Below are 15,041 nucleotides of genomic sequence, written 5' to 3'. Positions count from 1 at the left end.
AAATCCTCTGGTTTTTTACAGGAAGGCACATTGGTGCTTCTTACCCCACAGAACTCTCAGAGAGGGTTTATCAGTGCTGTCCAGAGATGAACTAATGTGCATGCTCATGATGCTCATAGGGGCTACTAAACCAGCTTGCTTCTTAACAAAAGCCCCACTGAGAAGCCTTGCTCTGCTCGACCAGACAGCAGCAGGAGGACCTGTCCTCTGTGCTGAACAGAATTCAAGACTGTGCCCTAGACAATCTCTCTTCAAGAACTGCAGTCACTCCGTGGGAGGGCCGAGGGGCCCTAGTTGGTTTCCTTCCTTCTGTTTTGTTTTGGTCGAGAGTGTTAGGTCCGAATGAGAACTTGCTTTGGTTTCATCCACTCATCCAGTGCGCTTTCCATCTTCAGCAGAGCTCCCTCAGCAGGGGTACTGGGCCCCCAGGGAGTCCTGGAGTGTGGAGCAGCCTGCAGTTGGTCTGTGAGCACATCAAAGTGTTCGTGACCGTGCACATTCTGGGAGGAGGCAGAGCATTCACCACATTTGTAAAGAGGTCCATGACTCAAACATTCAGAGGCATCACGGAGCTATGGAAAGGCACGGAGGAAACCAGAGTGCACGCTGGTTACTGAAATGAGCAGATATAAGGAGGCTGTGTCCCACGGAGTCCTAAGGACAGCTATAGTCCACACAGTGATGTGTGGGGTGGCAAGGGACATGGCAAATGACAGTGCTTCTGTGAGATCACCTGGAGCTGGAAGATCTCTATTACCAGGTCATGACGTCACAACACACTGCATTATCCCTTCACTTGTAGGGATGCTAGCAGAAAGGTCATGATGTCATAACACACTGCATTATCCCTGCACTTGTAGGGATGCTAACAGTGAGGTCATGATGTCACCACACACCACATTATCCCTGCATTTGTAGGGATGCTAACAGTAAGGTCATGATGTCACAACACACCGTATTATCCCTGCACTTATAGGGATGCTAACAGTAACAAGCCCACTGGGCTGCCAGCTGCATAACAGTGGGGCACGTGTAACTGAAAACAACTGCAACCAGCTTCCACACTTACTGTAACCATGCCACTATTGAGATAGAGGCTCTACCTCCACTCATATGAAAGAAGGACCACGCTAGTCTCATCCTCAGCCTCATGTGTCTGGAGTTGGCTGCATCTCCTGAATGGGTGAAGATGCCATACCAAGTGGCTGGCCATCCAGTGCAAGCCCACTACAACACTGTGGGGAGAAACTGGCCAAGGCATGCAGCCGTGCACAGACATTATGTTCTTTAAAGTCAAAGCGTGGGAGCTGGGGAAGGGGCAAGTGGTTGTCCGAGGTCAGGAAGGGGAGGAGGAACAAACAGAGCACACGGGGGATTCTCAGAGCAGCGGGCGCACTCTGGACTACGCTGTAGCGGGGATGCACAGCCTCACCCATTAGTCCACACCCACAGAGTAAACCAGATGAAGAGCGAATGATGTGCTGGCGTGTGTGCAAAACTGCAACCAATGGGCCCCTCAGGTTCAGGACAGAGACAGCGAAGGAGGCTGAATTAGTGCAAGGCGGGGATGGGTGAGAACCCTGTACTTCCTGTTCACGTCCGCTGACCTGAAACCAGTGCAGAAGGTTTCATGGGTGGATGGGTTGTAGGCAGATGGTAGGTAGGTAGACACATGATAGGTAGATAGGTAGAAGGATAGACAGACAGATAGATAGACAGACAGACAGATAGATGATAGATAGATAAGATAGATAGACAGACTGGAAGATAGATGACAGATGATAGGTGGGTAGATAGATAGATAATAGGTATGTAGAGAGATAGATAATAGAAGAGATAAATGACAGAGATAGGTGATGGTAGACAGATAATATATAATAAATAATAAGATGATGATATAATAAATAATAATAATAAGATGATAAAAAGGTAGATGGCAGATCATGATAAATATATAAGAGAGATAAGCGATAGGTGATAAATATATAGATAGATGATGAGACATATAGATCTAGATAAATGACCACTAGATAATAGACAGACAGACAGACAGACAGAGATATATAGCTTCTTTTGACTCCTAGAGAGGAGTAAGATCACTGAGCTCACACGTATCTCAATAACACCTGTGTTCACAACTCTTTCCTTGAAAAGTCAGTTCACATAATCACTATTGGGATTTCACAAATCTGCTCTGAGGAGCCACAAAGGTTGTCCGTATATGTCTAATCTTGTCGAGCCATATGGCCTGTGAGAGCGTGCTATTCCTCTACACAGTGGTTGTGTGGTTAATTCCGACCTAGAAATAAATGAGTGTAGCTGTGCAGTGAACACTGAGCTTTGTTACAGAACACAACAAAATCCCTTGGTGGCTGTGTCTTTAGCTCCTTCATCTTCACTGTAACTACAGCATCCTTAGCTCCGCCATCTTCACTGTAACTACAGCATCCTTAGCTCCATCATCTTCACTGTAACTACAGCACCCTTAGCTCCATCATCTTTAATATAACTACACCGTCCTTAGCTCCATCGTCCTCACTGTAACTATACCAGCCTTAGCTCCATCGTCTTCACTGTAACTACACCATCCTTAGCTCCATTGTCTTCACTGTAACTACAGCATCCTTAGCTCCATCATCTTCACTGTAACTACAGCATCCTTAGCTCCATCGTCTTCACTATAACTACAACATCCTTAGCTCCATCATCTTCACTGTAACTACAGCACCCTTAGCTCCATCATCTTTAATATAACTACACCGTCCTTAGCTCCATCGTCCTCACTGTAACTACACCATCCTTAGCTCCATTGTCTTCACTGTAACTACAGCACCCTTAGCTCCATCGTCTTCACTGTAACTACAGCACCCTTAGCTCCATCATCTTCACTGTAACTACAGCATCCTTAGCCCCATCATCTTCACTGTAACTACAGCATCCTTAGCTCCATCGTCTTCACTGTAACTACAACATCCTTAGCTCCATCGTCTTCACTATAACTACAACATCCTTAGCTCCATCATCTTCACTGTAACTACAGCATCCTTAGCTCCATCGTCTTCACTGTAACTACAACATCCTTAGCTCCATCATCTTCACTGTAACTACAGCACCCTTAGCTCCATCATCTTCACTGTAACTACACCATCCTTAGCTCCATCGTCTTCACTGTAACTACAGCACCCTTAGCTCCATCGTCTTCACTGTAACTACAACATCCTTAGCTCCATCATCTTCACTGTAACTACAGCATCCTTAGCTCCATCATCTTCACTGTAACTACAGCATCCTTAGCTCCATCATCTTCACTGTAACTACAGCACCCTTAGGGAAGAACAGCTGCACGTGTGCGTTTGCCCCAGAAGGGAAAGCCTGGGTCTGGCATGCTCAGCGGCGCTTGTATGTCTGTGAATCTTCATCAGCTGATGACTTTTTTTAAGGGTTTTTTTTTAGCTTTGTATTGATTCTTTGTGAGTTTCACATCATGTACCCCAATCCCACTCATCCCCTAGTCCCCTAGTATTCACCCTCTGCCCTTGCAACCAAAATAAAACACACATGCTAACAAACAAAATAAATAAAACAAGACAAAGCATAGAAAACATCTCATCACGGAAGCTGCAGTGTGTCACAGTGTGTCCTACAGTATGTCCCTGTGTCCACACATCTTCACTTGCAAATGTTCATGGAATGAGTCATTGGTCACATCTTTGGCTTATGTGACACCATCAATATTGGCTCATCAGGTCTCCTCCTGGCTATCCTGTTGTTGCTCTGTGTCATGGAGATCCTGCAGCTTTGGTCAGCAGGGCTGGCCTTTTCACATTGTTGATGATCTAGATTTTAGGGTGGGCCAATTCAGAGGCCTGGATCTGGGCCTGGTTGGTAACTAAGTTTGTCAGCAAGCCTGTTCTCCCTTATCCACACTACCAGGGCAAGCTCTCCAGCACTGCTCCTGTTAGGCCACCTAACGCCATGCCATCACCAGCAAGAGGCAGGGTCACCTCTCCTGCTCTTATGCCCTGAGGCTATCTTACCTGCACCCAGCTCCATTGTGCTGCCCAGTCAAGGTTCAGGACCCAGTCTCCCAAGTGCTGCAGCCTGCGAGGGGCTGGGACAGCTGTACCACTCTCACACCCTGGGGGCTGGCTCACTTGTGTTCTCACCACCAGGGCCAGCTCCACAGTACTGAACTAGCAAGGTACAGGCCCACTCTCACTCCAGTGACGAACAGGGTCAGCTCTCCTGCTCTCACGACTTAGGGGCCAGCTTACCTGACTACCAGAGGTATGGAGGGGTGAGGTGGGGGAAGGTGTTACTCTCACATCCAATCTACTTCATGGCAGACAAGTGGTTGGGGCCAGCTCTCCCCCTCTACCAGGGCCAGCTCTATTGTGCTGCCCAGGTGAGGTGCAGGGCCTCTCTCTCTTGTGCTGTAGCTGGCAAGGGGCAGGGAGCTGGTGCTTTCAACATAAAATATACTTACTTTTCTTTCTATTAGACAGCACTGACATGAACAAAAAATAAAAAGTCTCATAAAAAACTAAAAAGAAGTAAAGGAGGAAGAAAACATAAAAATCAATGCTCGGGTGGAGAGAGAGAGAGAGAGAGAGAGAGAGAGAGAGAGAGAGAACCTGGAAGATCTGTGGGAGGAGTGTCATCAAATACAGTGTGTGAAGTCATCAAATAGTACATAAAACTATCACATTAGAAAAGACAGAAAAGCCCTCGCCAAACCAGTGTCCATGTGCAGTGGACAGTGGTCAGTACAAACACTCACAACTGGCAGAGTGCAGAGAGAAGTGTCTGCGGAGCACTCAATCACAAATGGGACACCAACGCCACCACACCCCTTCCCAAGGCTCAGCGAGCACCATGGAAGAGAGGGTGGAAAGAGTCCCAGAGGCTGGGGAGGATATGGGTGAATCAGTGTCACCTAGGTGTGACAAGACCACTGCTCCTGAACCCAGGGCAGCTGTGGCTGTGTGCATGGAATCAAGGCAGTCAACATTCCAACACACATACACACACACACACACACACACACACAGAGAGATGTGTGCAAAAACACAGATTCACACTCACACATACACTCAAACACACATTCATACACATACATTCACACACATATGTACACTCACATACATACACTTACTCTCACATACACACTCACACACAGTCATACACATACATGCACACGCCTCTTTTAATAATCAGGAAAGCGGCTTACGGCTGGGAAGTGCCTTCTTCCAACACCCTTCCCTGAATTACGCTTTGTCCTCTCCCAGCATTCATAGCTCTTATTGTACTTATCACACTTAGAAAGCCACAGGGCACATAACCATGTGATCAGTTAAAGAGGCAAGCACCCGTTCAGGTCACCAGCCCCGCACGCCGGCCCCTCACTCAGCTTCCCCACAAGGTAAGTCGGCCCACAGTTCTCCATTCCTTTCCTCACTCAGCTTCCCCACAGGGTAAGTCGGCCCACAGTTCCCCATTCCTTTCCTCGCTTTCTCTCCCACCACCCACACACACTGCACCACACAACAGGGTCCTGAGGCCCCAGAGCAATGGATCTCAGCCTGTGGGTAAAGACCCCTCTGAGGGTTCAACAACCCTTTCACAGAGGTCACCTAGGACCTAAGACACACAGAAACCCTGTCTCTGAAAAAAACAAAAAACAAAACAAAACAAAAGAATGTTAAACTAGTGCAGGCGCAGGCAGCCCAGGCCCCAGTTGTTGGATTTTTTTTTCCTCTGTAGCCTTTATTTGTGTTGACTATACTAAAGTCATCGCCACACCTCACGGGGATGGCGAGAGTGAACGGTGTGTAAGAGTGACTGAGGCAGGCAGGCTCTCCACTCCCCAGTCCCTTCACCTTCAGAGCCTCAGGGCAGGAGTGTAAGGGCGCAGCGGTCAGGTTTGGGGTACAAGGCTTCCAGAGGGTCAGCATGCTGAAACGGACTCACATTTAAACACTGAAACCCAGCAGCTCACCGCCAGTCAGTTCCTACAGGACCCCTACGAATGAGGAATGAAAACTGAGCCAGCAATTGTTTCCTCCCATAAAGGTCCAGAGAGTGAAGGCCCTCAGCCTGGGGCCACGCCCGCTTACTCCTGCTGGTCAACTCTATTCAGCCACCAAGGGCAGCAACAAGTAGCCAATACAGGCGGGAACCTGCAGCTTCCTGTGAAATACCCTAGGGCTGGAGACAGGGGTCAGAGGGTACAGGCACTTGTGGAGAAGGCCTAGTAGTCTGAGCTCAATCCCCCAGACACACAGAAAGGTAGAAGAAAGGCAACTCCACAAAGTTGTCTCCTGACCCCCACAGGTATATTATAGCAGGCACAAACCTGCACTCGGCCACACACAATAACAACAGCAACAACAATAGTAATAATAATAACAACAACAACTACTACCACGACTTTAAAACCATTTACACCCATGAGACATAAATTTCATACAATTTGCATGTACTATAAACAGTCTTTTTAAGACTTTTTTTTTTAGTATTTAAAGCTGTGAAAGCCATTTCTTGGCTCCCAGTGAGCCAGAGTACACCCTTGGCTTTGGTGCCCACACCCTGTGTTAGTTGATACAAGGGTGGTCGACATGGCAATGCGGTGTAGCTGAGAAGGCACCACCCCCTCCCATGATGGAGCTTACTTCAGTACGCGCTGCTGGGTCAGGCACAGTCTGGACCATGGACCATGTCCTTCAGCAGGCCGCCGGCTCACTCACCAGCCACGCAGAACCCGGGACAGCTACAAGACAAAAGAGGGGAGAGTAGATCGCAAACACTGGCTTTCCTGGCTTGTACTCCCCAGCAAGACTGCACAGAACAGTGTCGTTAGAGACGCTCCCCTCTGCCCTTGGTGCCTCTGCCCCAGAGCATCCTCAGGTGAGCAGGGTTTGCCCCTGACCGCTGATGACTCCACGCACCTTCAGCAGAACTCAGCTGAACTCTCAAAATGGCCCACACCACCAAAGAAGAACAGCAGGTTCTGGTGTCCCATACTCTCACAATGGTGGGCAAGGATGAAAAAACTGGCAGAGGGGGATCCGAGGCAAAGAAATGACAAACGCTTAACATGACAGACATGGGAGGCGTCCCGACCTTGACCACTACACGTCACATATGTACTACAGTATCTACCACACTGAAACCAACAACTTGGTACAATCACACTTCCCAATCATAAAAGAACACTTTCAGAAAGATGAGTGACATCATATGCAATTGGTGACAAGTCTTTGAACGGAAAAAATAAAAAAAACACAGGATTTTAAAAAATCTATTGTATTAATAAAAGTGGACTTTAGAAGCTCCATTGCAAATCAATGCAATTTACACAAGTGTTTGTGCTTCATTACTAAGTTCATTTTGCTTTGTTTTGGGGGCAGGGTCTTATGTTCCAGAGACTCGCCTTGAACTCTTGACCATCCTGCATCCTCTGCCTCCTCCCAGGTGCTTGGATGACAGCTGTCACCAGCACATCCTCCACTGTCGAGATCTCACGGCACAGCTACCATTCTGAACGCTCAGTGCCAGCCCCCAGGCTAAGGGCCACAGGACACCTGTCCCTTTCATCCTGGCCTGGACTCTGAGGGATCACCCATGTGAGGCCATCGGCCAGGGTAGCTCGGTCGGGACCCCATCCCCCTCCTGGTGTGTAACAGAAGCAGCACTCAGGCCAGATCGGCCATCTCACCCCCTACGCCACCATCCTAGTTTCGCTTCTTTTGAGTGACAGATACCCTGAACCAGAACATCTCTGTGACAGAAAGGATGCATTTGGCTTGCACGTCCAGGTCACACACAGTCCCTCATCTGGAGAAGGCAAGGTGGGAACTCAAAGCAGAAGCTCAAAGGCAGGCCTGCTCATATGCCATCCCAGAGGACCACAGGCTAAATGTGTGCTGGATGCGTTAAGCCATCAAGATGAGAGGCAGCTTGTAACAGCGTTTTTATGGCAGCAGATTACAGATCTACTTACTATGTCCTGAATACTCAAGTTTCTAAGATCTCCCTTAAAGCTTTTCCAGACAGAGCCATAAAAGGAGACTCAAAGATGAAAGTGAAAAGAAGCCGATGTCATTTCAGCACAGACATCCTACTTCCAGTCAGCTGGGTTTGCAGACTAACTAGCAGGAAAATGGTGTGAGCACCAGGGCTTCTCTCTGGCTTCCTGGTGCTGCTGTTGCCAGGAAACCTTCCCTGCCATGCTGGGCCCTTGAGGTGTGAGCCCCTCTGCTGTGCTTGGCCCTCAAGGTGTGAGCTCCCCTGTCGTGCTGGGCCCTCAAGGTGTGAGCTTTCTTCCATAAGCTGCTTTCACCCAGTGTTTTGTCATAGCAATGGGCAAAGTAACTAATATAGTCATCTCTCCAATCCCAGGAATCTGCCTGAAGGGATAAGTGCCGGGAAAGGCTGGCATCCATCCAAAGGTGCCTGTCCAGACAAACGGGTAACTACAAGACCAGACTCTAGAAAGCTTGGCATAAGAGCTCTCCAAGAGCACAGGTGTAAAGTTGGGTCTAGGATGAGAACCAGATCTTCGTCTCCCTCCTTAAACATCTAGGAAAGTCAATGGGTCCTTAAAAGCCTTCTTACTCATCCGTTAAGATGGGGACAATGGTGCTATAGTTTATCCTAAGAATGCACTAGGTCTTTTCCCCAGATTCATGGCTTGGAGACACGCCCCCCCCCTCCAAATGTTGGAATTCTCTAAGTAATGAGCATTCTTTGTCCTAAATTAATGACCTGTGATGGGCATGGTCATAGCTTTAGGTTGGGGACTGGTTTCCAGAAAAATCAAACCCTGATTACTGTTTTAAACTTGTATTCTCTCCCCAACCTCTTGGATAGCATAAGAGTACAGAGATGGAGCAAAGCAATGTTTTGTGAGCTGACCAGCCATGACTACCTAATGATAAAGTGCTGTGGAAACTACTAGTAACACTCAAGAGATGTTGTTGTGTGGTAAAACTTTTCCTGGGGAGACTCAACACACACGTCTACTCATCCCAGTTAGGGAGCCCACGGCAGAGCAACGTACAGATAACACCACAGTCCACCGGAAAGAGAGAGGCACTGGGCTTCTGGGCATGGGCATGGGAAATCTCAAAGCCCACCCCCTGTGACACACTTCCTCCCTCAAAGACACACCTCTAGGTCCTTTCAAATAGCACCACTCCCTGGTGACTAAGTATATGAGCCTGAAGGGCAGGGAGGCATGCTCATTCAAGAGTCCACAGGTTACTTACAGGAATATGATGGGTTACTTACAGGAATATGACGGGTTACTTACAGGAATATGGGTAAAGGGTTTACTTATAGGAGCAAAAATGACCCAAGGGCAGCTGTCTCAGCAAAGCCCACTCCAGCATGGGTGACAGGTCACAAAAGCTGAGAACCAGGAGCACACTGCACAGCCTGCAGACACCTCAACAGGTTGGAGAGTGTCCTTTACAAGTGAACACAGCTGGCCTAAACCTGTTCCAGGCAGCTCAGCTGGTTTCTGGTTTCTGCTTCTTCTGAGCAGCTGGTCTGGTCTCAGGAGTCTTTGCAGTGTGACACACCTGATAGAGACTCTCAGCTTTTATTGATTGGTCCCAGAGGGAGGCAATAGAGAATCTGGTCAGTTTGAGGGACTTCCTGAAACTATTTTGAACTGTTTATGTTCCTGTTTAAAGAAGGTAAACATCTGGATAGAATGTATCAGTCTCAAAGGAAACTGTTACAGACAGATGTGGGCTGGGGAACACACTACGCCCTGAAGGTGTTCTACCAGGTGTTGAATCCGTTCAGAATCACCAGGTGCGTATCCTCATCACCTTACCACGGGTAACCGCCCTAACCCACTGTAGTGGTTCCTCACTCTCTTGAGTTCTAGGGAGTCATCTCGCAAGTTACTGAAAACAAACGTGAATTCATGTGTACCTCAGGATGTAGTAATCAACTGTGGGTCGTGTGTCTGAAATAAGGGCCCCTGGAGGACTCCAGTACCAAACCCTGTGGTGGTGTTGGATGCTAACTCCAGGTAGTTGGTGGCAGCAAACTGAACAGTCAGATTCTCAGTGTCAGGATGTTGGATAACTGAGCTTTGCTGACAGAAACATTGTTTGTTTAGTGTCTGGAAATAAACAAAGCGAACAGCCTCTGGCACTCGGCACCAGTATAGCTGTGAGACTTGGCTGCAATCTACCCTGACTGGCTGCTATCTAAGCCAAGGCTCCTCCATACACCACTGCAGGCTCTTAGGGGAGGAGGGTAGAATAAGCCTGTGAAGTCTGTCAGGATGCAGGCACACAGCATCTACTGGGAGGGCACCAGTGGCGTGAGGAAAGGAAAAATCAGACTGGGGGCCATGCTCAGGGGTTGAAGTCTTTACCTTCTAAGCACTCGGTCTGGAGCTCAAAATGAAGAACCTACATAAATGCCGAGCTGGAGTGGTAGCCCACTTGTAGATTCTGTGCTTAGAAGACAGAGAGGCGACCCCTGAAGTCTGCTGACTAGTCAGAAAACTCTGGGCCCAGCTGAGAGACCCGGCCTCATGAATTGGAAAGGGGCCCAATATCAACGTCAATCTTCCATGTGCATACACACACATAAACATGTGCACTCCCACACATGCATACACCACACAAATGCATGTGTGAGAGAAAAAAGTAAAAATATCTCCAAGTAGATGATTTTGAGAGAATAAAATGTTGTTACATGAAGAAAAATAATATATAATCTGCTACCTTTTTGTAAGGGCCCTTTGTCAATTTTTTTTTCAATTTTAAGCTTACGAGTCATAAAGTGAAAATAATTTAGGCAAAGGGGTCCACAGTAAGAAGGCTTGGAAGCCTCTGACAGAGCTGGCCCGGGTGCACGTGCTCTGGGTGAAGGAGGAGCAGGCACGTCTGTCCTTATTCACAACACGCTTGCATAAAAACTGCTGGTGCCTGACTCCTGCTCGGGGCATCAGCACCCACTGGTCCTAGGCTAGGACCTCCCAAGAAGATGAGGGAGTGGGAGGCAGGGGACCCCTGGGGGCCACAGCTAAGGGGGCATGCCCTCTCCAGCTTGTGCAAGTGTAGAGAAAGCCAGCTTAACTCTGTGCTCCCCGCGCCTGCTCTAGTTCATGCACTGGCGCCTGCCCAGAGATAAGTGGGTACTGTGGGTAGACCATGGGTCGAAGGCTGGGTCCACAGCCCGGGACACCAGCAGGACGTCAAGGAGCCCTCAGAAGGGCCAGCATCCCCTGTCCCCCGGTGCCCGCCCGTCCCCTCCCATCTCATCATTTGTTTTCTGGCAACTGCAACATGAGCAGCCTCCTCTACCACGTGCTCCCATGATGCACTGGACCTCACGGGGCCAGCTAACACGGCTCAAACCTCCAAATCCCTGAGCCAAATAAATCTTTCTTCCATTGAAGTTCAGTGTCTCAGCCTTTTGCTTTGTCTCACACAGTAACAGGAAGCTCCCACCACATTGGGGGGGGGGGAGAGTAGAGGGGGGGAGGGAGGGAGGGAAGAGCAAGAATCTCAGTATGTACTGCGTCTTCATTGAAATCTGGGAGTATCTTCGGAAGACAGGGCTCCTCTTTGTAAATGATAAATATGCCCACTGCTGGGATTGGACTTGTGTCACACACACACACACACACACACACACACACACACACACACACACACACGAGTCCTAACTACCAGTTCCCAGGAGTTTGTGGTTGGAGGTAGGAGCTTTATGTAAAGAACGAGATTAAAAGTCCCCCTCACCCAGTATACTTATTGTTCTTATAAAAAAGGAGACAGCAGGGCTGAGGTTAGGATGCTTGATGCACATGTGGGCGTGAAGTCTGGAGTTCAGATCCCCAGACTCCACATACATTCCAAGTGAGTTGGCGGATAATTACCCCTGTGATTCCAGAGGGCAGAAGGAAGGGCCCCCAGAGCAGGCTGGTTAGCTAGACCAGCTGTGTGAGCGACGTGTGCTCAGCTGAGAGACCCTGCCTCGAAGAAACAGTGCTCTCCCCAAACCACAGGCCTGTCCCAGCACCGTTCCTTCCACACCTCGGATTCTGGCGTTGTTGCTGTTAGTCCTGACATCTTCCGAGCCCCTCCTCCACCCACTGCCTTAGCTCCCTCTGCCTCGAACCCTCCTCTGGTGCTGGTGTGTACCTTTTGTAGACCATAGCGATGGAGGTTGGACGTCCAAACATGTCACAGTGGCTGCTAAGGGGTCCCAGGGCCTCTTCTGTGACACCATACAGTGTCTGTTGTAGGTCTCTCACCTCATCCTTATAAGGCCTCCAGGACTGAGTCAGGGAGGTCAGCCACTTCCTAGAGGCCCCACCCCTAAACATCACACGCAGATGCCCCCACCACTAACAAAACACTCTGGAGATTAAACTGACCTTAGAGTGATGAGCTGTGCTCAGACCACACGGGAGGAATGGGCTTATTTACGTATGCCGTAGGTTTTAATGTTTACCTTTAATTGTCCTTGGTTCCGCCATCTTCTTTCTCTGGATGTCATTTGCCCTGCTCCTGGTCAACACAGCTTTTTTGAGATCACCGAAGATACTTGAACAACCTAAAATTAAATTTCAAACTTTAAACCTTATTTTACCAAATATGAATAAGATCACCTGCATAGTTAATGACACAATTTATTTCTTAAAACATTATTTTAAATTATCCTGAAAAGCGGGTACTTGGAATCCTTCCCTCAGGATGGGGGAGACACTCTACTCTTTTGAGGGAAATTGGTGCTAAGAAGTAAAATTTGATAATAAAATGGAGGAGGCGCTGAGGTGGGAGTCTTCGGCAAACAGGCTCTAGCACAGAAGGCATCTGTTCACTATCGCATTTCTTAGAGCCCCAGCACAGATACCAGGTCATTCTTCTAGTATATTCTCTGCTCAAAACAGAGAATCAATATACATAAGACATCCTGTGAAGGGGGAGGGAACAGAGAGATGTACAGAACCATGCATGCACATATGAAATAAAATCATCCTACAGGCGATCATTAAACAACAGCTTTAGTCCCAGAGAAAAAAGCAACTCTCCCAATTTGTAAATAATAAAAAGGGTTTTGGGGTTTTTTTGTTGGTGGTGTTTTGTTTTTTATTTTATTTTATTAGAACACCAAGCTAAAAAGAAAAAAAGAGAATATGCTGGCAAGCAAATCTAAAATTCAACATCTTTTCTTTTGATATACAGGAATACCTGTACTTTACAACTTTCCAAGGAAAATACCCCACTAATGAATATTATATTTATCTCAGTGGAATCATGTCTGCAGAAAATTGAAAATGGAGTCTATTCCTGTTTTTAAAAACACTTTCATATCAGAAAACAGCTTGGGTGCTGTACCAAAATCATTATTTGCCATTGGCAACACTGTCTCCTCCCACTCCCCTGAGGAAGTCCCCAGCCAACTGCATCCAAAGCGTCCCGGCCTGCATGTGCCCAGACATTCGCTTCAGTAATCCACATGTCACAACGAACATGCTGCTGATGGGCAGGGCCAGGATGCGAAACGCACATAACCTCCCAGAAGGAAGAGAGAAGAAAGCGAGGAGGGCAGGAGCAGGCAGAATACATCTCAAAAGGCAACAAACCAGTGCTGGGCTTTCCAAAGCAAATCATAAGGGGCTCTTGTTTTCCTGTTAAACTCCTTATAATTTTATTTCTTTGTAATAGGAAACTTTTTTTAAAAAATTGTATCCATGTTCAACTAAGAGATGCCTCCCTCTTTTTACTTCAAATTTTGTGTTTCGCAGGCTCTCAAAACCAAAAATTATCATTTCATAACCCTGAGTGCATTCCGACACCTCCTGCATGGTCACAGTTACTTTTAACATCAGGTAGATGAGTGTTGCCTCATCTTCTGCCCCAGAGTTCCACAGCATGGGGAGGGTGGTGGCATCAGATGACATTCCACAAGGCTGCGAAAACCATCCGTGTACGAAGCTGTTTCCAAATTCCCTTTTCTCCAAACCCCAAAGCCAATACGGATTATTGCCTAGTTAACTATTTTCCATGGACAGTGGTTAGAGCAGTATTTCATTTCCAATTGTTGCAAAAGGAATACGAATTTTGAAATCATGGGCTAAGATTTCTTACACTGGGCTATACTATGCTGTGTGTTCCTGCCAAAACCTGTGGGCTGGAAGAATGGCTCGACTTATTTATGATGAAGATGGTGTTGGACCTGATTTCAAGACCAAAGTAAAATCCCAGAGAGGATTCTATTGAATATGTGCAAAGAGTATTTTTAAATCAGTATGATAGAATTATTAATATTTCACTTATCCTAAGGGTATTTATCTGACAACATAAATTATCCATAACACAGCTGAGGAGCTACAATGGATCCAAAAAGATGTCACAAAATCCAGTGGACGGAGCTTTGCCAGAGAGAGGCATGCTACCAGCCTCATGAGGTAACAGCTGGCCTGGTCAGGGCGCAACAGTAAAAAAGACAGAGAATTGTGCAAGGCAGACTGAAGAGCTCCAAACACACAGCTGCCACCGCCAGAGGAACGGAGGATGGGTGTGAACGCCCGGGTGTGAACGTCCACCCCAGCCCCCTGTGCCTGGCCAGCATCTGTGGGCAACAGAGGCCAGTGTGCCTCGGGGCGTGCACAGGGGGTTGTTAGCCCTGCCAACACCATCCCTGGAGCTCAACTGGCTGTGGGGAGACGATGGGAAAGCCCCCTGGAAACAGTCACAGGCAAATGTGGCTGACCCTCTAGAGGCAGAACTTAATTTGTCCAAGCAGCCTGGATGGGGCAGGCTGAGCTTGGGGCCCCATGGATGTTTTCACCCAACCAGCAGCTTGGGTCTCTGTTTACTCCTCTGAAGGCTACAGAGAACAGGGCCTGTCTCTCAGCGAGCACACAGACCAGACAAACTGCAGTAAAAATCACAGGAATAAGCCATCTCCTCATCTCCCAAAAATCTTAGCCCAAAAAGCCCGCCATGCAGATTTTCTGTCTCCCATGTGTTGGCAGCATGAATATTCATAAGTAGCTGTCA

General features: G+C 47.9%; 1 protein-coding gene across 4 annotated transcripts in view; it reads right to left on the bottom strand.

Annotated features, from left to right (window-relative positions):
- ERG (ETS transcription factor ERG) overlaps positions 1–15,041 on the bottom strand; it is a 212,837-nt gene that overhangs the window by 147,057 nt on the left and 50,739 nt on the right. For all 4 annotated transcript variants that reach the window (XM_084802327.1, XM_084802323.1, XM_084802328.1 and 1 more), the window contains exons 2-3: positions 12,487–12,588; positions 6,672–6,769 (exon numbers count right to left, since the gene is read on the bottom strand). In XM_084802327.1, coding sequence (XP_084658453.1) covers positions 6,672–6,710 — 39 coding nt within the window. In that variant the 5' untranslated portion in view covers positions 6,711–6,769; positions 12,487–12,588. The remainder of the gene's footprint in view (positions 1–6,671; positions 6,770–12,486; positions 12,589–15,041) is intronic.

Source organism: Acomys minous (genome assembly GCF_964271855.1).
Source record: "Acomys minous genome assembly, chromosome: 11".
NCBI classification, from domain to species: domain Eukaryota; kingdom Metazoa; phylum Chordata; class Mammalia; order Rodentia; family Muridae; genus Acomys; species Acomys minous.
The sequence above is the reverse complement of the archived record's forward strand: the minus strand, read 5'-3'. Positions and strand labels throughout refer to the sequence as shown.